At 42.0% G+C, this 24,198-nt stretch overlaps 1 protein-coding gene and 1 pseudogene across 2 annotated transcripts; one reads left to right on the top strand and one right to left on the bottom strand.

The window, feature by feature from the left end:
- Positions 1-804: 804 nt before the first annotated feature.
- LOC308534681 (mitochondrial adenyl nucleotide antiporter SLC25A24-like) lies at positions 805-20,501 on the top strand (the record flags this gene model as incomplete). The annotated part of the gene is made up of 10 exons (XM_081113248.1): positions 805-1,137; positions 2,906-3,032; positions 6,593-6,680; positions 8,194-8,305; positions 11,697-11,855; positions 13,541-13,693; positions 16,215-16,322; positions 17,809-17,976; positions 18,552-18,708; positions 20,329-20,501. The coding sequence occupies 10 exons, from the start codon at positions 805-807 to the stop codon at positions 20,499-20,501; spliced, it is 1,578 nt and encodes a 525-aa protein (XP_080969374.1).
- Positions 9,093-10,283, bottom strand: LOC308534648 (large ribosomal subunit protein uL16-like; annotated as a pseudogene). The gene is made up of 2 exons: positions 10,266-10,283; positions 9,093-9,712 (listed from the first exon to the last, which is right to left on the bottom strand). The product of its transcript is annotated as a large ribosomal subunit protein uL16-like (transcript).
- Positions 20,502-24,198: the final 3,697 nt, after the last annotated feature.

Here is a 24,198-nt window from a genome sequence, read left to right as displayed (position 1 = left end):
TCCATCACGCCTAAGCTGTGTGTACTCAGTGGTGCAAAGAGGTGCAGAGCCTTTGGGGGAGTAGACTAGAATAAACTGTATGTCAACGCTTCAGGTCAATAAATGTCAGTGCTCGGTTCCTCCAGAACCCCTCACCCTGCCTCCTGTAATTCTCTAGCGCCTGGACTTTAGAAAACCCCAGACATGGCGGAAACACACGCTGTCCCAGGAGACAAAGGGTACTGTGTCAGGATGGAGGGCCTGGTCCTCGGTGAGTACACAGGCCCAGGGTTAAATCGGGCAAGGGTTTCAGAGCGCCCCCTGGATGTTGTGACTAAGACATTAGGTAGGGCGGTGGTGCCAGGAGAAAAGTGGGAGGTGCGGGAGCGGACGGGTTTTTGGAAACACCCAGTTCGTAGAGGAAGGATGAGAGAGACGGGAATGGAGGGAAGGCGGTCCTGTCCAGACCTCTCCCGCAGGGTCAGTGGGGCCCAACTGCAGGGCGATGACCTTCCCTGGGAGGAGCGGTGGCACCAGGTCAGAGCAACTCACCTGCCACAGGCATGGAGTCAGCGCCGGGAGATGCTGGACACGGAGCTGCACTGCCAGGCCCCACACCACCCTCTACTTCCGGGTCAACCGGAAGTACCGTTCTGGTTGGCACCACGCTTTCCAGCTTCCGGTCGCGTGGTGCTTGGCAGGGAGGCCGTGTGCCCGAGGGTCGTGTCTGAGCGCGCCCGCCCTCCCGAGAGCCCAGAGGCGCGGGTATCCTGGCTCCGGGAGGCTGGGAACCCGGAACCACAGTGGCCCTGCCAGGCGGTTGCCATGGCCGCGCTGACGGCTTGGATCAGCCTCCTAGCGGCCGCGGCGTCGTGGAGGCGGCGGCAGGTGGCGCAGCCGGAGGGCGGGGCCGCCTCCCCGGGGCCCAGAGGTCAGGCAGCTTTGGGGGCCTGGCCCCCGCCGGCCAGCACCAGAGGGGCCCTGCGGCACCGGGGCTTCGTGCTGCCCACGGCCGCCTGCCAGGAGGACGAGGACATCTTCCCCTACAAGATCCTCTTCCAAGACCTTGACCGCAACGGGGACGGGGTGGTGGACATCACGGAGCTCCGCGAAGGGCTGAAAAACTGGAGCTCCACGTTTGGCCTGCAGTCGGAGAAGGTGCTTGACCCCTGGACGTGGCTCCGGGCCCTGGAGGGACGTTGAGTAGGGGGGGGGGGGCCAGACCGCCTTTCTGGGGCGCTTCCGGAGAGAGGCCCGAGTGTGAGGGTGGACTTCTCGCCCGGGAGCCCCTCCCGCCCAGTAACGCAGGGAACCATCTCCACCTCCTGAGACAGGCCCTGCCCGCAGGGCCCAGGCCTTCTCCTGGGCATGCTGGGGAATGCCCGGTGGGTTTCCGGTGGCCCAGTCGCCATGTACTGAATCCGGACAGGATTTCAGGAGCCGCGTTAGCCTCTGGGAATGCAGAGTTTTATAAAATACCTCTTGGATTAGGCCCTAGAGGTGACACGCCAACTCATTTTTTTGGTTGATTTTTCTTTGTTAAATGGCATTTAAATATATCAAATAAATATCAAAAATATAAGTCTTTGTTTTACTATGGTTGCAAATATCAAAAAATTTCTATATGTGACACGGCACCAGAATTAAGGTAGGGTTTTTCAAAATGCTAACTTAGGGCGTTCGCAGGACAGGCCCAGATGGGGCCCCAGGGCTGCTGTGTGTCTCTGACACCCACAGGGTGTGGGCGGGCCAGACCCTCAGCCGTGGGGTGACAGTTCTCTAGCTGATGGTTTAGCACGTCGCCCTAGTTAGGGGTGTCTTCCTTCTCTGGACGGGCCTTTGACTTGATTATTTAGGAATTGTTCAGATGGAAGTGACAGCATATCAAGAGAAAACAATTATTCTATTTCTCCTCTCTCAATGCTTCACAGTCTTCAGGTGCCACCCCCCTTGTTTCCCCGGTGAGATGTGTGTGCCTGGTATGAAGTCCAAACGTTCCATGGCTCAGGGAATGCCTTAAGAGTTCTGTGCTCCAAAAACTCCTCTGAATTAACTTTTCTCTCATTACCTCGTACTTATGTCCTCTCACTCAGCTTAGTCCCTTCAGATTAATGGCTTAATCGTTAATATGTTATCTCTAGCATTTAAAAAAATATGTTTTTCATTGAATTTAGAGAGAGGAAGGGAGAGGAAGAAACATGGATGAGAGAAAAACATCAATTGGTTGCCTCCTGTACGCCCCCTATTGGGGGTTGAGCCAGCAACCCGGGCATGTACCCTGACCAGGAATCAAACCTGGTGACCTCTTGGTCCATGGGTCGATGCTCAACCACTGAGCAACCCCAGCCAGGCTAGAATTGTACATATTTTATCTCATTTAGTTAATAGAGTGGGAGTCTCTCTGATGGCAAGAACTATGTATCTTGGTATCTTTATTTTTAAAAATATATATATTTTATTGATTTTTTACAGAGAGGAAGGGAGAGGGATAGAGAGTTAGAAACATCGATCAGCTGCCTCCTGCACACCCTCTACGGGGGATGTGCCCGCAACCAAGGTACATGCCCTTGACGGGAACTGAACCTGGGACCCTTCAGTCCACAGGCCAACGCTCTATCCACTGAGCCAAACCGGTTAGGGTTATCTTGGTATCTTTTTTCTTTCAAAGTATTTGGCATTCATTGATCACCGCAGGTAAATTCTTCTAAGATCCATAATTATTTGAAATGACATGTGGCTATTGATGCTAGTATTGCACAATTTATATATATATTACTTAGCCTTGTATCTGTGACTGAAAAAGTAGGCCAGTGGCTGTGGATGGACATCATAATTATCATGAGTGAAATTATTAATTGCCAATGTGGGAATGATACAGGGGCTTCACTTGCAATGTGTTTCTGCAATGATTTCTTCTTTCTTGCAGGAAATTTTTAAAGCTGGAGATACCAATGCTGATTCAGGATTAGACTTCCAAGAATTTTTGCAATACCTTAAAGACCATGAGAAAAAAATGAGGCTGGCATTTAAGAGTCTGGACTTAAATAATGATGGTGCGTATGTGTGTGTTTTATTCACAATTAGCTTAGCATGAGTAGCAGTACCAAAGGATATGTTTACTAGCCTTTAATTAACTCCTGCTATCAAAGATTTAATTCTGTTACTTGTTTAGCAGTATTTTTTTTAATTTCTAGAAATAATATATAAACTGTATTTATTGTTACAATTTCTGTGTGGTTACCATCTTTTTTTAAAAATTAACTAATTAATTAATTTTGGTTACCATCTTTTAATAAAATAGTTTTTGTCCTCTGCTATGCTACTTGGCTGAGTGGGTAGGTCTCACCACTCATTTGCAGTATATGTCATGGTAGTTTTAAAAAATGTCATTTATTGTTTTCTTGTTTATTTTGAAAATATTTCAGTTGCAGGAAAGTTAGATAACACAGAAAACCTCCTGAAAGAAAGTAAAAGTTACTTGTAACGCTGCTGGCTAGAGATCAGATTTAGCATTTTAATTTATTTTTATATTTCCTTTTAGACTTTTTTGTCTGTTTTTTTCCCCCTTGGTTTCTTTTCTCTCTGTAGATGCAATTGCAGTCACACTGTGTGTGTAGTTTGGTATCCTGCTTTAAAAAAAAATATTTTTATATTTATTGATTTCAGAGAAGAAGGGAGAGGAAGAGAGAGATAGAAGCATCAGTGATGAGAGAGAATCATTGATTGGCTGCCTCCTGCATGCCCCACACTGGGGATTGAGCCCGCAACCTGGGGATGTGCCCTGACTGGGAATCGAACTGTGACCTGGTTCATAGGTCAGTGCTCAACCACTGAGCCACACTGGCTGGGCTTGCTTTTTTCTTTTAATGTTATCATATAAGCATTTCTACTTCATTTAATATTCTTCACAAACATATTTTTTAACATATTTTTTATTGATTTTAGAGAGTGAGAGGGAGTGAGAGATGGAAACATCAGTGATGAGATAGAATCATTGATGGGCTGCCTCCTGCATGATTTGGGATCAAGCTTGCAACCTGTGCATGTGCCCAGACCGGGAATAGAACCTTAACCTCCTGATTCATAGGTTGGGTGACAAACATTTTTTAATGACTCTAAAATATTCCATTTGCGAGTAAACTTATCTAATCAGTCCCATATGGCTAGATATTTAGGATGTTTCCAGCTTTTTGTTCTTATGCATAGTGCTGTGAGCAGCATCCATGCCGACTTGTTCTTTGTTACAAATCCTTAACTCAGAGAGACTGAATGTAGAGTAGAACACTTCTGCATCCATATGTGGCTGACCCACCATGGGTAATCAGAACCTACTTATAATCTTTATAAGAAACATACGTTAATTTTTAACTTTTGTGAAATCTAATTTTTGTTAATTAAAAAATTGTAAGTGTACCAGGAAAGTGATGTAAAGCAGCGGTTGCCAACTGGTGGTCTGCGGCCCACTGGTGGTCCATGAGGTCCGAAAGGTTGGTGACCGCTGGTTTAAAGGATTCCACTGATGGATTCTTGGGTCAAAGAAAATAGAACCTGAATATCAGAGGCTTTATGACCTGAGCACAAAAGTGGTTCCATTACCCTTAATCCCCAAAGCACAGTGCTTCAAGCTTCCGGGCACTTCCCGGAAGGAGGGGTAGGCCTTTCTGGACGGTCAGACTGAGGTAGCACCCAGAAGCATGTCTTGAAATGAGACTGGGCTGTCATTTGCTGCCACTCTAGGACTGAATGTTCTGCTCTTGTGCTGCTCTGAAATTTCACCATCTTGTTGATGAATCCATCTTGTTAGATACATCAGGGAAATTAGAATGCCATTGGTAAAGATATTACGCGACTGTTGCCCCTGGTGAAGTTGCACACCAGTGCTTATAGTTACTGGTAATAATAGAGAATCGTCTTTCTGAGGCAGGATGGAAATCCCAAAGTAATATAGTGATTAGCAACATAGATCTTTTCGTTTCTGCCTTGACTAGCCAAACTGGGACATCACAGTCCCCAAAGTCTGGCCAAGGTCCACTCTGGCGGAGCAGGCGTCCCACTGGTTTCATTTTGTTTGAGCCCCTGAGCTGCGTCGTAGGTAGGAAGCCCCACTGTTGCCACCTGGGCTGCTGCCCACCTGGACCTGTGGCTCAGGCTCTGGCAGCCCTACAGGGCCCCACAGGGCACCTGCTCTCAGTGTCCTCATTGCTGCTGCCTCAGTGGCCACTTTTGTGTAGCACTTTCCTTATCCCAGTGGTCGGCAAACTCATTAGTCAACAGAGCCAAATATCAAGAGTACTTCTTCAAAATAGACTCACCCAGGCCGAAAACCGATTTCTGCGCATGGGCCACGAAGTTTCACTCGCACTGTACATGCGCTCCTGCACGTGGTATTTTGTGGAAGAGCCACACTCAAGGGGCCAAAGAGCTGCATGTGGCTCGTGAGCCGCAGTTTGCCGACCACTGCCTTATCCAGTGTTGAGTGGCTTTATTTTCATGCCCCTGAATCAGATTTTCAGAATTAGCTTTTAATTCTTTCAACTAGGTACAATAATCAAGATCTTTCTTAGATCTACAAACTTCGTATGGCAGCTCTTGGGGCCAGATGTGTTTAGAAATTTAGAATTTTGCTTTTAGAAAACGGGTCCTGTGTATATATGTTATTATTTAATAATTCAAGTAGGGTCTGGGGCACCACTTTGCAACTATACAGTTGACCTTGAACAACAGGGGCTTTAGGGTAACTGACCACCATACTGTAAAAAATCTGAGTACAACTTTTGAGTCCCTAAAAAGGTAACTCTACCAGCCCTTCACATCCAAGGATTCAACCAACTGTGTATTGAAAACAGTATTTAAAAAATATATGTTAATTTTTTTCAGAGAGGAAGGGAGAGGGAGTTAGAGATGGAAACATCAATTGATGAGAGAGAATCATGGATCAGCTGCCTCCTGTACACCCCTTACTGGAGATCGAGCCTGCAACCTGGACATATGCCCTTGGCTGGAATCGAACCCAGGACCCTTCAGCTGCAGGCCGACACTTTATCCACTGAGCCAAACCAGCTCAGTATTTTTGATTTGTAGTTATAAAACCATGGCTGGGAATTCGAAAATACTGTTTTTGATAAGAGGTTGGTTGAACCCTCAGAGGTTGGTTGAACTAGGGGACGCAAAACCTGTGGATGCGAATCCCCTATTGTATTTATTGAAAAGAATCCATGTAAAAGTAGACTCGTACAGTTCAAACATGTATTGTTCAAATGTCAGCTGTACATGAATATTCCATCAATGAAACAAATGCATAACCCTGAATTAGATAAATAATTGATTAAAATTAACTTCATATCAGTTTGAGACATGTTTTGCCAACAAATATTTTAGTGCCACATTTACAAAACATTTTTTATTTTTAAAAATTCTGGAATGTAAAGCCCTTTTTAATTAAAGTATAGTTGACAAAGTGTCTTACTTTTAGAGCATTTTAGTATTTGGGTTGTGAATATGGGATGGACGGCCAATAAAAGACATGGGCTTTTTAAGACTATTTGTGTTCTAAGTATACTTTGCCTTGTTATCTTCTGAGAGACTTTAATGACATTTTTTTCACTTTTTAAAGGAGTAATAGAAACTTCAGAAATAATCACTGCTTTGAAGTCACTGGGTGTAGATATTTCTGAAGCTCAGGCAAAAAATATTCTCCAAAGGTCAGCCCTTCATATTTTTAATAGTTTTCATTTTTGTTTAATATTCTAAGTTAGAAACTAATTTCTATATATATAGCCCATTCTTCCCTTCCATCCCTCCCTTCCTTCCTCTGTCCCTCCCTCCCTTCCTCCCTTCCTTCCTTTATTTCAACATTGCTCACCTTCAGGATTTCCATTAAGCTCACAACCCTCTAGTAACTATGTCTGTTAGTCGGATGGAGTTGTATAACTTAGCACTTGGCTGTACATATGTTGTGTTCAGTTTTGTAATTGTTCATAGTGAGAGGATACATTCTACACCCATTATTTTGTCTTGGCTGGGACTGGACATCATACGGATCTTTTTGTTGGCGGATGGAATTTGCTTTTTAGAATTTCCATTGAGAAAAATGCAATTGAAAAAGCATTTCACTTAATTCCACCTTTAACTTAGACTTCAAAGAAACAATAGCTGTTGTGTTTTTTGTTTTTGAGATGCTTAAAAGTCGAGTAAACCTTGAATTTTTCATGGTAAAAAGTGAGTCTTCTCTTTAAATTAATAAGTAAAAGGTTATTTTAAAGTTGATTTAAAAGCTATAAGTAGGGAAAAGAGGGTCAGAGGAAAAATATTATTAGAAGATTCATAAGGTATAAGGTTCATCCTCAGTCAGTTTTATTCATTTATTGATTCATTCAGCTAACATTTACTGAGTGCTCAGTGCTAGCAATATAAAGGTGACTTTAAATAGCCTTCCCTTTAAAAGAGCAAGGCATGTGTGAGAGAAATACAAGTAAATAGTTAAAATTCCATCAGCAGGGCATTCTACAAAATATCTGATCAATACTTTTCAAAACTGTCAATGTTACCAAAAACAAGGAAAGTTTGAGAAACTGACACAGCCAAGAGGAGCCTAAGGTGACATGATGACTACCTCATAATCCTAAAACAAAAGAGGAACGTTAGTTAAAAACGAAGGAACTCTGAGGATAGTGTGAACTTTAGTTAATGATGTATGAATATTGGTTCATTAATTGTAACATGTACCATAATAATGTAAGATGATACCATTAGAGGAAAAGGGGTGTAACTCTGTATTATATTCCCAATTAAAAAAAAATCCTCACCCAAGGATATGTTTTTACTGATTTTTAGAGAGAGAGGAAGGGAGGGAGGGAGGGAGAGAGAGAGGTAGAGAGGGAGGAAAGGAGAGAGAGACAGACATTGATCAGTTGCTTTCTGTATGTGCCCCGACTGGGGATCAAACCCCCAACCTAGATATGTGCCCTGACTGGGAATTAAACCTGCAACCTTTTGGTGTACAGGACAACGCTCAACCAATGGACCCACTCAGCCAGGGCTCTATTCTCAATTTTTCTAAAAAATAAAGTCTATTAAAATATGAAAGTACAGCAATTTCATGAAGCCCAAAGGAATGGCTTCTATCATAAATATGTAGGAAGCCTTTAATTAATTTTATCATGGCGCTGTCTTTGTTATAAACGTCGTAAGCACTGTTTGTTTTTGAAATTCCAGCATGGACAGTGATGGAACAATGACAGTAGACTGGGACGAATGGAAGTACTACTTTCTACTTCATCCCGCAAAAAGTATCAATGAAATTGCTGGCTTCTGGAAGCGTTCTACTGTAAGATTAGTTTGTATTTTTTATCTGTCATAAGTGTCATAGCTGTTATTATGGTCACATAATCCCTATAGTACTTTCAGCCTCAGTGGCTAAAGAAACAGTAGTCTCTCCTCATAGTGTTATCTCTAATTCCCCAACCACAAAAAATGCTTTTCCCTTACGTTACCTGAGTTTCTGAGTCAGAAGTATTATGCATTTGTAAAATTTTTAGGGTGTTCAGTCTCCATTTTCCAAAATACCATCTAGCCATGATATTTCCCAGAATGGCTTGCTACGCCAGCTCACTCCCACCAGCAGTGCCAGAAAGTTCCTACTTCTCTTTATATTCCTGTTACTGGGAATTATCCAGTTTTCTGACATTTACCATTTTGTTGGACATAAAGTGATATCTTGTTGGTTTAATGTGCATCTCATTGATCGCTACTGCATTTATATCTTGGTCTGTTTTTTCAAATGTATTGAGATATTATTGGTATATAACATTTGTAAGTTAAGGTGTATAACATATTTGAGACACTTCTATATTGTGAAATGATGACCACAGTAGGGTTAGCCCATCACCTCACGTAATTACTGTTTCTACTTTACATGGGATCCCCAGAACTTAGTCATCTCAGAACTGGAAGTTTGTCCCCTTTGGCCAGCACCTCCCCATTTCCTCTACTCCCCAGCTCCTGGCAACCACCATTCTACTCTCCACTTCGATGAATTTGGCTTTTTATTTACTTTCATTGTGGATAGGAAGTAAGGTTTACTGGTGGTTGGAAGGAGGGGGCGGCACCGAGACTCATGAGTGCAGGGCCCACCATTTCTGTAGGGGACCACGATGATGCATGTATTGGACCCCACAGCCATCTGGCATGAGCCGCTTTTCAGCCACCCTGTCTTCAGACTCATCCGAATTAAATTTAGTACAATCCCCCTTCTTGGAGATGTGGATCTTCTGGTGGCCAGGGTGCTTGAACTTGGCTCTGCGTAGGGCCCAATGACATGATCCTTGGTCTGCAGCTTGGTGCGGATGGACATGATGACATGGCCAACATGGACCCTGGCCACTGTGCCCTGGGGCTTTCCAGAGGCACCCCCCATGCCTGTCTGGAGCCTGTCAGCTCCCGCACAGGACAACATCTTGTTGATGTGTATGACGTGGGAGGGGTGGAGCCGCACTCGGAGGTGAAAGCCATCTTTGCCAAGCTTTTCACCATGTACTTGTTGGCACAAATGCGGGCAGCCTCCAGGGCTTTGGAGGAGAGCTGCTCGTATTCATCTGACACCATGTGCCACAGAGTGGGAACTTGTCCACTTTTGCCTTCTTCTGCCTCAGGTCAAAGATGCGGATCTTGGCATCAGGGACACCTCAGCACAAAGGAGACTTTGGGTACGGCTGTTCTTACCATACCGGTAACCCTGGGAGGGGCGGCAGCCATGGCAACACCAGGATCTTCAGTGGCACGCTGAAGGGAAAGACTGAATCTGGCTTTTTAGATTCCACATAGAAGTAATTCCATACAGTGTTTGTCTTTCTGTGTCTGACTTATTTCACTCAGCATGATGCTCTCCAGGCCCATCCATAGTATGGAAATGGCAGGACTTCCTTCTTTCTCATGACAGTACAGTGACCATTGTTTATTATTGTACATAGATGTGTGTCTATGTGGGGATGGGTGTGTATGTATTTCTTGCCAATACTTGTTATTTCTTTTCCTTTTTTTCCCCCCAGGAAATAGCCATTCTAATAAGTGTGAGGTAGTAACTCATTGTGGTTTTTTAAAAAAATATTTATTTTTATTGATTTCAGAGAGGAAGGGAGAGGGAGAGAGAGAGAGAAACATCAATGATGAGGGAGAATCATTGATCAGCTGCCTCTGGCATGCCCCGTACTGGGGATCAAGCCTACAACCTAGGCATGTGCATCAAATCATGACCTCCTGGTTCATGGGTCAGTGCTCAACCACTGAACCTTGCCGGCTGGGCTCATTGTGGTTTTGATTCACATTTCCCCAATGATTAATGATATGGAACATCTTTTCACATATATGGACATTTGTATCTCTTTAGTTCTTTTGGCCATTTTCAGTGGATTTTTTTTTGTTACTGAGTTGTATGAGTTTCTTTAATATATTTTGGATATTAACCCCTTATCAGCTATATGATTTGTAGATATTTTCTTACACTTTGCAGGTTTTCATTTGATGTAATCCCACATATTAATTTTTGATTTTGTTAATTATGCTTTTGGTGTCAAATCCAAAAAGTCACTGCCAAGACCAATGTCAAGGAGCTTTTTTTGCTGTGTTTTCTTATAGGAGTTTTACAGTTTAAGATCTTATGCTTAAGCCTTTACTCCATTTCGAGTTAATTCTTGTAAGTGGTGTGAGAGAGAGGTCTAGTTTCATTCTGCTGTATGTGATTATCCAATTTTCCCATCACCATTTATTGAAGAGACTATCCTTTTCCACTGAGTATTCGTGTCTCCCTTGTCAAATATTAGTTGACTGTATCTGTGAGGGTTTATTTCTGGGCTCTCGATTGTTCCATTAATTTATGTGTCTGTTTTTATGCCATTACTATACTGTTTTGATTATCATAGCTTTATAGTATAGTTTGAAAGCAGGAGTGTGATTCCTCTGGTTTTGTTCTGAGGACTGCTTTGTCTATTCAGGGTTTTGTGGTTCCATGTGCATTTTAGGATTTCTTTTCTATTTCTATGGAAAATATCATTGGAATTTTGATGGGGATTGTATTGAATCTGTAGGTGGTTTTGGGTAGTGTGGACATTTTAACAATATCAACCCTTCCTACCCTCGAGCACCATATATCTTTCTATTTATTTGTGTCTTCAATTTCTTTTATCAGTGGGCATTGATCTTATAGTAAACCTATATCTGAATGCATTATTAAAAATTATTTGGTCTAGTACAGTGGTTCTCAACCTTCCTAATGCTGCGACCCTTTAATACAGTTCCTCATGTTGTGGTGACCCCCAACCATAAAATTATTTTCATTGTTACTTCATAACTGTTATTTTGCTACTGTTATGAATCGTCATGTAAATATCTGATATGCAGGATGTATTTTCATTGTTACAAATTGAACATAATTAAAGCATAGTGATTAATCACAAAAACAATATGTAATTATATATGTGTTTTCCGATGGTCTTAGGCTATCCCTGTGAAAGGGTCGTTCGACCCCCAAAGGGGTCGTGACCCACAGGTTGAGAACCGCTGGTCTAGTAAAAGTGCTAAGAACATTGTCAGTCTTCATTATCAGGAGATGAGAGATGAAAAAAAACTTGTGATTTTTGATCTTTGTAAAAAAATTATCCTCTTAATTTATCTAGTGTTTCCACTGTTCTCTATCATCTAATTCTGTTTTTACATTTTATTAGATAATTGACATAGGGGAGAGCATAGCTATTCCAGATGACTTTACTGTGGAAGAAAGGAGTTCTGGACATTGGTGGCGGCATTTGGTGGCAGGAGGAATAGCTAGCGCCGTTTCAAGGACGTGCACGGCACCTTTTGACCGCTTGAGAGTCATGATGCAGGTGATTGCGCAAGTTCGGTGGCCCTTACACATGAAAGTCATTTGAAAAATCCTTGATAATTTTCAAAAGAAATGTTTTGGCACATTTCATACTAGTCATTAAAATTGTAAATTTTCTGAAAATGTAAAAGGTTATCCTCTTAATTTATCAAGTGTTCACACTTTTCTCAATCATCTAGTTCTGTTTTTACATTTTTGTTTTTACATTAAAGATTTCTTAATTTCTTAAAGATGCTTATATGCTATTTAAATGAATTTTTATTTGAAATAATAAAATAATAGAACCACTCTATTAGATTTTTTTTCAGAAATGTAGCTAAATCTATCAAAGAAGTGATAAGACACCATTTGTCTAATTTATTAGTTATTTCTAGCTTCTGACACTGCCCTATTAGCATGGTTCTACTCTACTATTTAAGTACTAATAATATCTTTAAAAATGGAAATTAAGTCACTTGGAGCAGATTACTAACTTGTACCTCTTTAGAGTTAATATTGTCTAATTTCCTTTTTTTTTTTTTTACTGAGTAATAAATTGTTAACAGTAGTTATAAAATACTGCATGATTTAATCTGTTAAATAATTAAGATTTAATATTTGCTGAATATTTTCTCTGCAAGGGTATAAAAATTAATAATCCACAACCTAGTGAATTTAAATTTGTAATTAAATTTACATACTTTAAGTGTTCTATTTTCTTTGGGATTTTTGGTAACATTGTGACAATTGGTATTGGATTATGAATAGGTTTTCTTTTGTTGTTTTTTGATTTTTTTAAATATATTTTTACTGATTTCAGTAAGGAAGGGGGAGAGAGAGAGATAGAAACATCAATGATGAGAGAGAATCATTGATCTGCTGCCTCCTGCACGCCCCCTACTGGGGCTTGAGCCTGCATGTGCCCTTGACTGGAATCAAACCCAGGACCTTTCAGTCCGCAGGCTGATGCTCTATATCCACTGAGCCAAACCGGCTAGGGCTCTTTTGTTGTTGTGATGTCTGATCTTATTTTCTTTTTTCTTTTTTTTTTTTTTAAATATATTTTATTGATTTTTTACAGAGAGGAAGGGAGAGGGATAGAGAGTTAGAAACATCGATGAGAGAGAAACATCGATCAGCTGCCTCCTGCACACTCCCCACTGGGGATGTGCCCGCAACCCAGGTACATGCCCTTGACCGGAATCGAACCTGGGACCCTTCAGTCCGCAGGCCGACGCTCTATCCACTGAGCCAAACCGGTTTCGGCATGATCTTATTTTCTAAGATCTTAGAAAATCTTACTTTTAACCGACGCAGACTTAGAGGGAGGAGCTGCCAGAGGGCACAGCTGTCTCTTGGCGATCTGCTCCTGGTGGTTTTCTTTGTCTTCCTTCACCTCCTGCCCGGATTCTGCAGCCTCCGGACGCTGCGCTTCTTCCTCCGTTTTCTTACTGTGCTGCTGCTTCAGAGCGGTGGCTGATGTGTGTACGGCTGCGGGCCACGTGGAGCAGCAGGTGCTGAACTGGGGACTTCAGTCCTGGGTTTCACACCTGTGTTTTGGGGCTTTCTGACAACAGACTGGTGGACGTCATCATCTTCAGAGAGATTGGGAAGTTGGAAGATTCTGCCAGCTCTTTGGGGCCCCAGGCGATGAGGCACAGCCCTATTAGTTGGTCCAGGAAAATCTTCCTTCTCTTTTTTTTCTAGGTTCATAGTTTAGAGCCAACGAGAATGAAGTTAATTGGTGGGTTTGAGCAGATGATCAAAGAAGGAGGAATTCGTTCTCTTTGGCGAGGAAATAGTGCAAATGTTTTTAAAATTGCACCTGAGATGGTCATCAAGTTCGGGGCCTATGAACAGGTAAAATGCAATCGTCTGTGGAATTTTCCAACAAAGATCAGGTTTAAAATTTAATGTTTAAAAGTTCAGGCTTTCATGAGAAAAAACTGGAGTGTCAAGCAATAGATGTCAATTTAAATATAAGTGACTTTGTTCTCATTTGTTTTTTTTTTTTTTTTAAATATATTTTATTGATTTTTTACAGAGAGGAAGGGAGAGAGACAGAGAGTTAGAAACATCGATGAGAGAGAAACATCGATCAGCTGCCTCCTGCACATCCCCCACTGGGGATATGCGCGCAACCCAGGCACATGCCCTTGACCGGAATCGAACCTGGGACCCTTCAGTCCGCAGGCCGACGCTCCATCCACTGAGCCAAACCGGTCTTGGCAATATTTTTGTTTTTATATTGCTTTTGTTTATAAGGAATGTTTCATGGCCGTAGCCAGCTTGGCTCAGTGGACAGAGCATCGGCCTGTGGACCGAGGGGTCCTGGGTTTGATTTCGGTTGCAGGCTTCTCCCGGCCCTGACCCTGGTCAAGGCTCATGCGGGAGGCAACCAATTGATGTGTTTCTCTCACAGCGGTATTTCTCTCTGTTTTTCCCTCTCTCTTCCACTCTCTAAAAATCAATGGAAAAATATCCTCGGGTGAGGATAAAAGAAATGTTTCATAGATTATAGTATATTATCATAACTGATGTGTATTATTAGTTCTTTTCGTTCCAATGTCACAGTGAAGGAAGCCCTCTAAAACATTTCGATACTGGTTTTCCTTTGAGCAATTTGAATGTTTTATTTTAAATTTGTTAATCTGATTTAAGATTTTAATTGTACTTAATTAATGTTAAGATGAGCTATATTTGTTTTTAAATAGTGTAACCTATTAGCATCATATAAGAGTCTCCGAGTGCTCTATGCACATCTCAAGGTTTCCATTTTCTGGGCTGGCCCAGAAAAGTTTCAGAAAAGGCCCAGGGAAGAAAAGCAGAGAGATGCCTTAGCTCACGTCTCATAGATCTTGCTAAAAGCAGCAAGGAGTGGGCAACACTGACCAGCATTCTGAGATTTTACAATCAGTTTTCCTAGAGCTTCAGGCTCAGAAAGCACACTGTTTACCTTCGAAATTATCACAGGAGGCAGCTTCATCAAGCGCTTCCACAAAGCACTGGACTCAGATCGCAGTATCTATGTCCTAACAGGGCCACAAATTGGTTTTAGTTATGACAGCACCCCCAGCGGGTAACCCATTTCAGTACTTCTTAGGGTTCATTCTAAGCTGTTGTATCAAAGAAATACCAAGATACAGTAGCTTAAATATGCTAGAGGCAAGTAGTCCAGAGCTAACAGTATAGCTCTGTCATCTTCAACACTCATCTTCAAAGGTCACACCCATCTGCCATTGCCCAAGTAGAGGAAAGAGCAATCCAAAAATCTTTAAGGCGATGTCTCATAATTTGCATACTCAATTTCTCCTCATTTCTCATTGGCCAAAATAGGTCACTTAGCCACCCAACCTAGCTGCAAGGGAGATGAGGGAAATGTAGTTTATAGTTGAGTTGGCTGTTACTAAATGGAAGAAGATGATAATGAGTACTAGGAACAGACAGCAGTGTCTGCCACATGAACTGAACCAATCATACTTTCTGATGGGAAGTCACTGATTTGAGAACCAGAGAGTTAATTCTTAAGAGGATTGCATTGATGAGAGGCCACTAGAAAAGGCCAACAGGAAAGCATCTTGCCTAGGATAGATAATCTGCTTGCTAAGCCTATCTTGGATTCTAAATGAGTTTCCAGTTTCAGTCTCATGTGAAGCCTGACCTTTAGGCTGGCATTTCTGATTTTCTTTTTTTTTTTTTTAAATATATTTTTATTGATTTCAGAGAGGGAGAGAGAGGGAGAGAGAGATAGAAACATCAATGATGAGAGAGAATCATTGATTGGCTGCCTCCTGCACACCCCCTAGTGGGGATCAAGCCTGCAACCCGGGCATGTGCCCTTGACCTGGGACCTTTCAGTCTGCTGTTCGATGCTCTATCCACTGAGCCAAACCAGCTAGGGTGCTTTCCTTATTTCCACATGTGCTATTGCAGTTGCCTCCTTGTTTCTTGAGCTAAGCAGAGTAAACTGTTGTTCCTTGTAACAAACGCAATTTACCTGGTTACTATTCCTGATTACCCAGTTACCAAAGAATATTTAGTACCTTCCACATGGAAGGTGAGAGGCTAAAAAGAGATAAAAGATAGATTCCGTGCACCTTTTGTGTCATTTGTATGTCTTTTATGAAATAGTATGACAGTCATGAAGATGCTTAAGTGATTTAATATTGCTGACTTACTCTACAGAAAAAAGGGGAAAAGGTTCTTATTATCTTAGATAATTGCATAAAAATTGAAATTAAGTATTCTACTAGATGTTAATATCAGGTGTTTAGAATACTTTTTCAAATAGTTTTATAGTACTAATTAATGTTATAAACTTAGAAACAATATAGAATCCATTTCAGTAATATTGTACATTTCAATACTTTTATTTATACAGTATAAGAAATGGCTTAGTTTTGATGGTGCTAAAACAGGAATTATTCAGAGATTTGTATCTGGTTCATTGGCTGGTGTAACTGCTCAGACCTGTATTTACCCCATGGAGGTATGTATTATTTTAAAGTTTTAATAAAGTAATACTTTCTAATTTTTTATAAATGAATTGCAGATCAAGAATTTGTATAATAAACAATTTTATAGCTACTGGACTTAAAGCTCATATCAAGTATCAGTTGGCCTTAGTGTATATATGTATTTTGTTGTTGTTATTTAGGATAAAGATAGTATTATAAATGTACCAAGAAGATAACAGTTTTGTTGTCTGCTGTTTAATTGACTCATTCATTAATACCGCACACCCACTACGGGTGAGGTACTTTTCTAGGTCCAGAGATGAGTCAGGCAGACATTTGGTCTTGGAGCTTCTTATAGTCCAGAAGGGAGACAAAGCATGCACACCAATGCTGATGGTCCAACATATAAAATACAAATTCTAGAAGAGAGAGCAATAGGAAGCGTTAGTGGAAATTTAAAGGGGAGAAATGATTTCCAGTTAGGGATTTCATGAAAGGCACAAATAGAATGTGTGAGTTTGGGTTAGAATTTGGAAATTCAGAGATATTGGATAAGAAGAGAGTGCACTGCCCTGGGGAGGGCAGTACTTTCAGAATGGGGTCATTCAAAGTACAGGGTCCTGCAGAGAAGGTCATAAAACAGAGGCCTTCCATCTGACCGCTCAGAGGCGGCTCAGGCAGTCTGCCCAATCAAGGCAAAGTCGATAGTTTTTATTTTTTTACAAATCTTTATTGTTGAAAGTATTACATATGGTCCCTCACCCCACCCTACCCCTATTAATCCCCTCCAGCCCCTCCCCCCACCCCAGGCCTTCACCACCCTATTGTCTGTGTCCATGTATATGGATATATCTATACATACAACGTCTTTGGTTGATTACCTCCTACCCACCCAATCAAGGCAAAGTAGATACTATTTTTTAAAAAATATATTTTATTGATTTTTTACAGAGAGGAAGGGAGAGGGATAGAGAGTTAGAAACATCAATGAGAGAGAAACATCGATCAGCTGCCTCCTGCACACCCCCCACTGGGGATGTGCCCGCAACCAAGGTACATGCCTTTGACCGGAATTGAACCTGAGACCTTTCAGTCCGCAGGTTGAGGCTCTATCCACTGAGCCAAACTGGTTAAGCTTGGCTGTAGTTTTGGCAAGAGGTACCACCAGCATGAGAAAAAGAGCCAATTTCATTTAGCACTTTAAAAAAACAACCTATCTGAAGCAGTAATGAATGTGTTTCAGAATATGTTGCCTTACAGCCCAGTAAGGGGGTTTGAATGGATATATCAATTAGAGCCACAGTGATGAGTTATATTCTCCTGTTTAATTTTTTTAAAAAGCTCTTTACTTTATCAGTTCATGTTTGAGTCAGTAAGGAATCAAAATTATGGTTAAGATTGCTTTCTTTTGATTTCTATGATAATTAGTAAACATTGTGATATAATATAGCTTTCTAGATTGCTAGGTGAGCTGAATGACTCTGGTAATATATTTTCAATATGTTCTTCCCCATTTAGGTAATAAAGACCAGACTGACTGTAGGTAAAACTGGACAGTACTCAGGGATTATTGATTGTGGCAAGAAGCTTCTGAGACAAGAAGGTGTTAGAACCTTTTTCAAAGGCTATATCCCTAACTTGCTAAGCATTGTACCTTATGCAGGCACAGATCTTACTGTTTTTGAGGTGAGTTTATCCCCAAAATGTGGCATTATGTGTTACATTGGAAAATTTGGTACAATAACGGTTTTTATTCTAAAAATTGGTTATAAATGACTTTTCATGAAATAGCTTCTGACCTGAAAACTTAAGTCTCTCTGAATGAGTTCCCTCATTTACGAAATTTTTTTAAAAAATATTTTTTAAATTGATTTTTTACAGAGAGGAAGGGAGAGGGATAGAGAGTCAGAAATATCAATCAGCTGCCTCCTGCACCCCCCCTACTGGGGATGTGCCCACAACCATGGTATATGCCCTTGACTGGAACCGAACCCGGGACCCCTCAGTCCACAGGCCAACGCTCTATCCACTGAGCCAAACAAGTCAGGGCTCATTTACGAAATTTATAAAATGGAGGCAACAATACTGACTTGTCAGGTTTCTGAGGGATTAACTGAGGTAACATCTACGGAAATGCTCAATATCGTTCCAGAATCAAGAAGCTACTCAGTAATGTTTCCTGCAGTTGTGTGAACAATGAATTTCTTCTCCTTCGACCTGCACAGTAGTTAACGGATGTTTCCTGATTTCTTCTCTTCCAGCTTTTGAAGAACTATTGGCTCGAACATTATGCAGGAAACTCTGTAGACCCCGGCTTAATGATTTTGCTGGGATGTAGCACGTTGTCACACACCAGTGGTCAGATAGCCAGCTTCCCTCTGACCCTTCTTAGAACACGCATGCAGGCTCAAGGTGAGTGTGTGGGTTTTTAAATGAAGTAAGAATAAATTTAAAAAGCTAATAAAATTGCCCTAGCTGGTTTGGCTCAGTGGATAGAGCGTAGGCCTGCAGGTTTGATTCTGGTCCAGGCACATACGTAGGTTGCAGTTTGATCCCTGGCCCTGGTTGGGGTGAGTGCAGGAGGCAGCCAGTCAATGTCTTTCTTTCATTGATGTTTCTCTTTCTCTGTCTCTCCCCCTCCCTTCCACTCTCTCTAAAATCAATGGAAAAATATCCTCAGGTGAGGATTAACAGCAACAAAAAACAAATTTTAAAAAGCTAATGAAGTAAAGAAGTAATCATTTTTAATTCCATGAATTAAAAATAAAAAAACGAAAACAAGTTGTTTTAAATGAGTAGAAATTGATTTCAAAATCAGAAAAACTGTAGAATTGCTGAATAAAAAGCTAACTTCTGATTGTTAAAGCATGATCTTGAATTTATCGTAGAGCCTTTTGTGGAGCTTAGATTTTCTTTCCTCTACAAAGTTCTACTTGGAACTCTGCACATATGTTTCTGTTCCCAATGGTCGTTTTCCAGAGTTTACAGTTAGGAAGCGCCAAGCAGAGCAATAGGAAAGGTTTTACTTTCCTCAGATTGAATCAGCAGTAACTCAGGATGAACTTGGAATTCCTTTGCCACATCTTGCAGCGGGAAATTAATACATTTGTGCACTTGAATGCGTTGTTTTGTTCTCTTTGGCAAGGAGACGTGAAACAGAAGGTGCCCTGTCTGCTTGTTCCTCTTAGGTGCAAAGTCAGAAACTTAGGTTTTAAGAAAATACCCTTCAAGTTGGAAAAAAAAAAGCTCTCACGTAATCCTATTAGTATCTTCCTGAGTAAATTCCTTAAGGCAGCAGTTCTCAACCTGTGGGTCGCGACCCCTTTGGCGGTCAAACGACCCTTTCACAGGGGTTGCCTAAGACCATCCTGCATATCAGATATTTACATTACGAATCATAACAGTAGAACATTACAGTTAGGAAGTAGCAACGAAAATAATTTCATGGTTGGGTCACAACATGAGGAACTGTATTTAAAGGGCCAGAAGGTTGAGAACCACTGCCTTAAGGGGTCATGTGGTAAGCAATATTCTCTTACATTCTTTCCCCCCCCCTCTTTTTAGGAAGGTTTTGGGGTTTAATTTACATGGCATTCTGGGTGGGGAATCTCTCCATCCATCCCATCACCTGCCCATCCCCCAGCACACTGTTGAGGTCACACTCCATTCCCAGTGCTCCTGTGCGGTCCTCATTGAAGACTTTCAGTGCTGTGCAGGCGCGCTCCCGCAGGATGCGAAGCTTTCATGTCTGCTGTGCAGCACGGCAGCTGCAAGGCGCACATGGCTGTCGGGCACTGGAAGTGTCGTGCAACTGCGAAACTAAACTTTCAGTTTTACTTAATTTTAATTAATTTAGATTCAGATAGCCACATGTGTCTAGTGACTATGGTATTGGACCACATGGGACTATTCTATAGGTAGGGAGCGAGGTATAGTCTGAAATAATTTCATTCCCTGTAAATTCTCGTTAATCATTGTACTGTCTGAATATATGAAGATTAAATATTGAATTACACTGATTTTTTTTTCAATTTATAGCACAGAAGGAAAAAACAACAACTATGATTCATCTCATTCAAGATATATATTACAAAGAAGGAAAGATGGGCTTTTTCAGGGGCCTCACTCCAAATATCATAAAAGTGCTGCCTGCAATATTCATAAGCTGTGTGGCCTATGAAATACTGAAAGGACCGTTTGGATTAACGTAGAAGTGAAATGTGAAATTGTTGTCATTACTGTAATCACTTAATTGTAAGATAATACCTGGGTTATAAAGAGAAATTGATCTCTTCCTAAAAGAAAAGAAAGTATCAAATAATTGTTAAAACATTTTCTCTTTATGTTTTCTAGTATAAAACCTATAAATGAAATAATCATTTTGGTAAAGTGGACCCAATTATTGCATCAGAGATCAAAGTCCCATGCTGTCTTTTTTTAAAAAATTATAATGTATTAAGTGCCTGCTATGTGCCAGCTATTATTTCAAGGCACTTTAAAAGGTCCTCCTCTTTCTTAATTCTAACAACTATACTAGAAGATTGAGAGAGAGAGAGGAAGGAAGAGGGAGAGAGAGAAACATTGATATTAGAGAAACATCAATCAGCTGCCTCCTGCATGCCCCTTACTGGGGATCGAGCCTGCAACCTGGGCATGTGCCCTGACCAGGAATCGGGCAACCTTTTAGTGCCCAGGGTGACGCCCAACCAACTGAGCCACACCGGCCAGGGTTATCCCAATTTTCAGTTGAGGAGCTAAGTTTAGAGAGGTCAGTACTTTGGAAAGATCTTTTAACATTCTCTCACTCATTAAGGATTGCACTCAGCCCTCACTCTCAGGCCCTCTGTTTCACATGAAGGTCTATTGTTTGCTATAACCTTGGTTATGGCTTGGATATTTTGTAAAATCTCTTAAAGTGATGATTTAGCCCATTGTCCTTAGGGTACAGCCTCTCAGTTCTCTTAGATTGAGACTCTAATACCACTTTCCAGTAAAGGCACCAGGATTCCTCAGTAGAAATAACCAATGGTAGGACTTGGGAAGGACACATACGCACACATGGATGGGGACATAGCAACTGAAAGCTTCCAGTTGCCAATGCTGGACCAATTGGAGCAACACATTAATGAAATAGAATTGGATTATAACCCGACATATAAAATAAATATCCAGGAGTCCACACTGATGTAAATGAATGATTGAATAAATAAATGAAGAAAGGGGGAGAATAGACAAGTGTGTGGAAAAATTCCAGATAATTGATGTAGATCCCTCCCCCCCAGCTCCACACACATTAGTGTGAGCCATGTGCAGTGACTTCCAAAGAGTACAATATGGAAACGGGAAAAGAATAACTTTATTGGACAAGTGTGACAAACATCACCACATCCAGGGAATCAAAGTCGACATCACCCAAGTTGTAGCAATAGTATGTGCTATTGATCGGTGATGAAAATGGCACTTTACCTCTGTGTCTTCCTTCCAAACCCCATAATCATAAAAAGAAATATCAAAGAAATTCCAACTGACAAAATGTCCCCGTTTACAAAATACCTGGTCGGCACTCCTCAAAACTGCCAAGATCATCACACACCAGGGGAATCTGAGAAACTGTCACAGCTACGCCAGAAGGAGGGTAAGGAGGCGTGATGACGAAATGTAATGTGGTGTCATGGGTGGCATCCTGGCGAAGAAAAAGGGCAGTAGGTGAAAAACTAAGGAGAATGGAATAAAGTATGGACTTCAGTTAGTAATATCAACATTGGCTCTTTAATTGTGACAGATGGACCATACTAATTTAAGATGTTAATAAGAAGGGGAAAGTGGGCGTAGGGGCCTGGGAATTCTGTTATTTTCACAGATTTCTTGTAAATTGAAACTACTCTAAAGTTAAATTTTAATTTAAAAATAATTATAAAAATGCCTCCAACAATGATTATTTCCAAGTTGCTCTCTAGGAGATGGCATTATGCTCATTGAGAGCCTTCATAGTTAGTGCTGCACTTTAAGCTCTGAAGTCTTCCCTCTCCTGGCTCACCTAGAAAAATTGAAGGTAAGGAGGAATGCATACATTTTTTTAAAAAAAGGAATAGATAGTTAAGGACATTGTTTCACTTGCCATGGAGTTTGTGAACAGTATTTTCACTAGTTTGGCCGCCCAATTCATAATAATGGTGATGACATTCATTACATAATATTGATGATGGTAACATTAATAATAAACTTCAGAGCCAGGTGGGGGAAGAGTTGGGTTTCTTGTTCACTCCTGTATGGCTGAGAGTAATAAAATCAGGATGGCATTCTCAAATCTGTATTGGAAAGACAGAGAAAACTGGTATTGATGTGATTTTCCTGTAAGCAGTTAGCATAGCTGCTTGTATGAATTGAACTTTAAGGAAAGTGGTGTTATTCTATTAGAATACACAGTGCTGCCAGCCCCAGTAGTCTTTTTCTTAACGAAGGTAGTTGATCTGTAGGAAAAGTCTCAGGAGGGAATGAATTTTTCTTTTTGCTGTTTTTTTCCTGATTTGTTTTGAAAATTTGACAAATTACAATCTGATATACTGAAATCCATGTCCATTAAACTTAATAAGGAAAATCTATCAGTGCATCTATATCTCCTTCCAGAAAATGCTTTTCCCCTGTCCTTAACTTGGATTCACTGCTTTGGGCCCCAGAACAGTGTTAATTTCTCCATCAGTGAGCATCTAAATAAGTAAGATAAGTCCAGGAGCCCCTGATGAGGATCCGGAGAACTTAGTACCAGAAAGAACTTAGTTAAGAAAGGTTATCTCTGGTGCGGTATCCCACGTTATGTGGTAAGTTCTGCCCTCCCTGTGCAGTGGCCTCAAGCCTGTATCTGTACCCATCTTGAGAGGGTGGGCCTGAGGCTTTCTAGAAAGTGCTGCTGGCAGCCGCAGCCTACTGTCTGTCAGGGGCAGAGCCCACTCACCCAGCTGTGGAGCAAGGTAGACCCTCTTTGGCCACTGCCCACTGGATGGACTTGCTGTTTTCTGCAGAAGACCCTGGGCTGCTCCGTTTTTGGTTTTTGCCCCCTCCTCCCAGTTTTATTGATATGATTGATATAACACTGTTACTCTTAGGTGCTACTTTAAAAAAATTGCTTTCCTATTTAATTCCTCTGCTTCTTAGGGCAGAGTTCTGATCGCAAGGTTTGCATTTTTGTGAATGGAAAACAGGCCCAACCCGCTGGTGTGGCTCAGTTGGTTGAACTTCCTCCAGTGCACCAAGAGGTTGCCTGTTCCATTGGGATCAGAGCATATACCAGGGTTGCCGGCGGGATCCTCGGTAGGGGGCGTGCAGGAGGCAGCTGATTGGTGTCTCACCTCTCTCTCTCTCTCTCTCTCTCTCTCTCTCTCTCCTCTCCTCTCCTCTCCTCTCCTCTCCTCTCCTCTCCTTCCACTCTCTCTAAAATCAATAAAAAAGAAAACAGGCCCAGAGATGTGCAGAGCCTGTGGAGTGATAGGAAAAAGTCAGAGATGTGTGCGAGATAATGACCTAGAGGAGACAAAGCCCGCTGGCCCAGTTTCCAGGCAGCCAGCCTCCCCCGGGCAGGGCGCCAAGTGAAGGAACCTGCCTCCCAACTGCCCCCGCTCCCCGCCCGTATTATGGCTCTGAGGTCCGCGACTTCGGGGACTTGATCCTCGTTCCTCGCACCCGCGCCTCTGGCGGCTGGGACCCGGCCGGGCCGTCTCCCCGGGTCCCACAGCCTCTGGGGACCCAGCGGCCCTGCCCCTTCCTGCCCGGCCTCGGCCGCCTGCTGGGGGCGGGCGCGGGGCGAGCTCCTCCCCGCCTCCCCGAGCCGGCCCCGCCCTGCGCGCCCCGCCCGGTTTGGGTGGGGTCCCGGCTGCGACCGGTTCACGCCAGGCCCTGGCGCCCCGCGCGGGA

This window comes from Myotis nattereri (assembly GCF_964212035.1).
Source record: "Myotis nattereri genome assembly, chromosome: 18".
Classification (NCBI taxonomy): Eukaryota; Metazoa; Chordata; class Mammalia; order Chiroptera; family Vespertilionidae; genus Myotis; species Myotis nattereri.
Note: the sequence above shows the minus strand (reverse complement) of the source record. Positions and strands in the feature narration are given on the sequence as shown.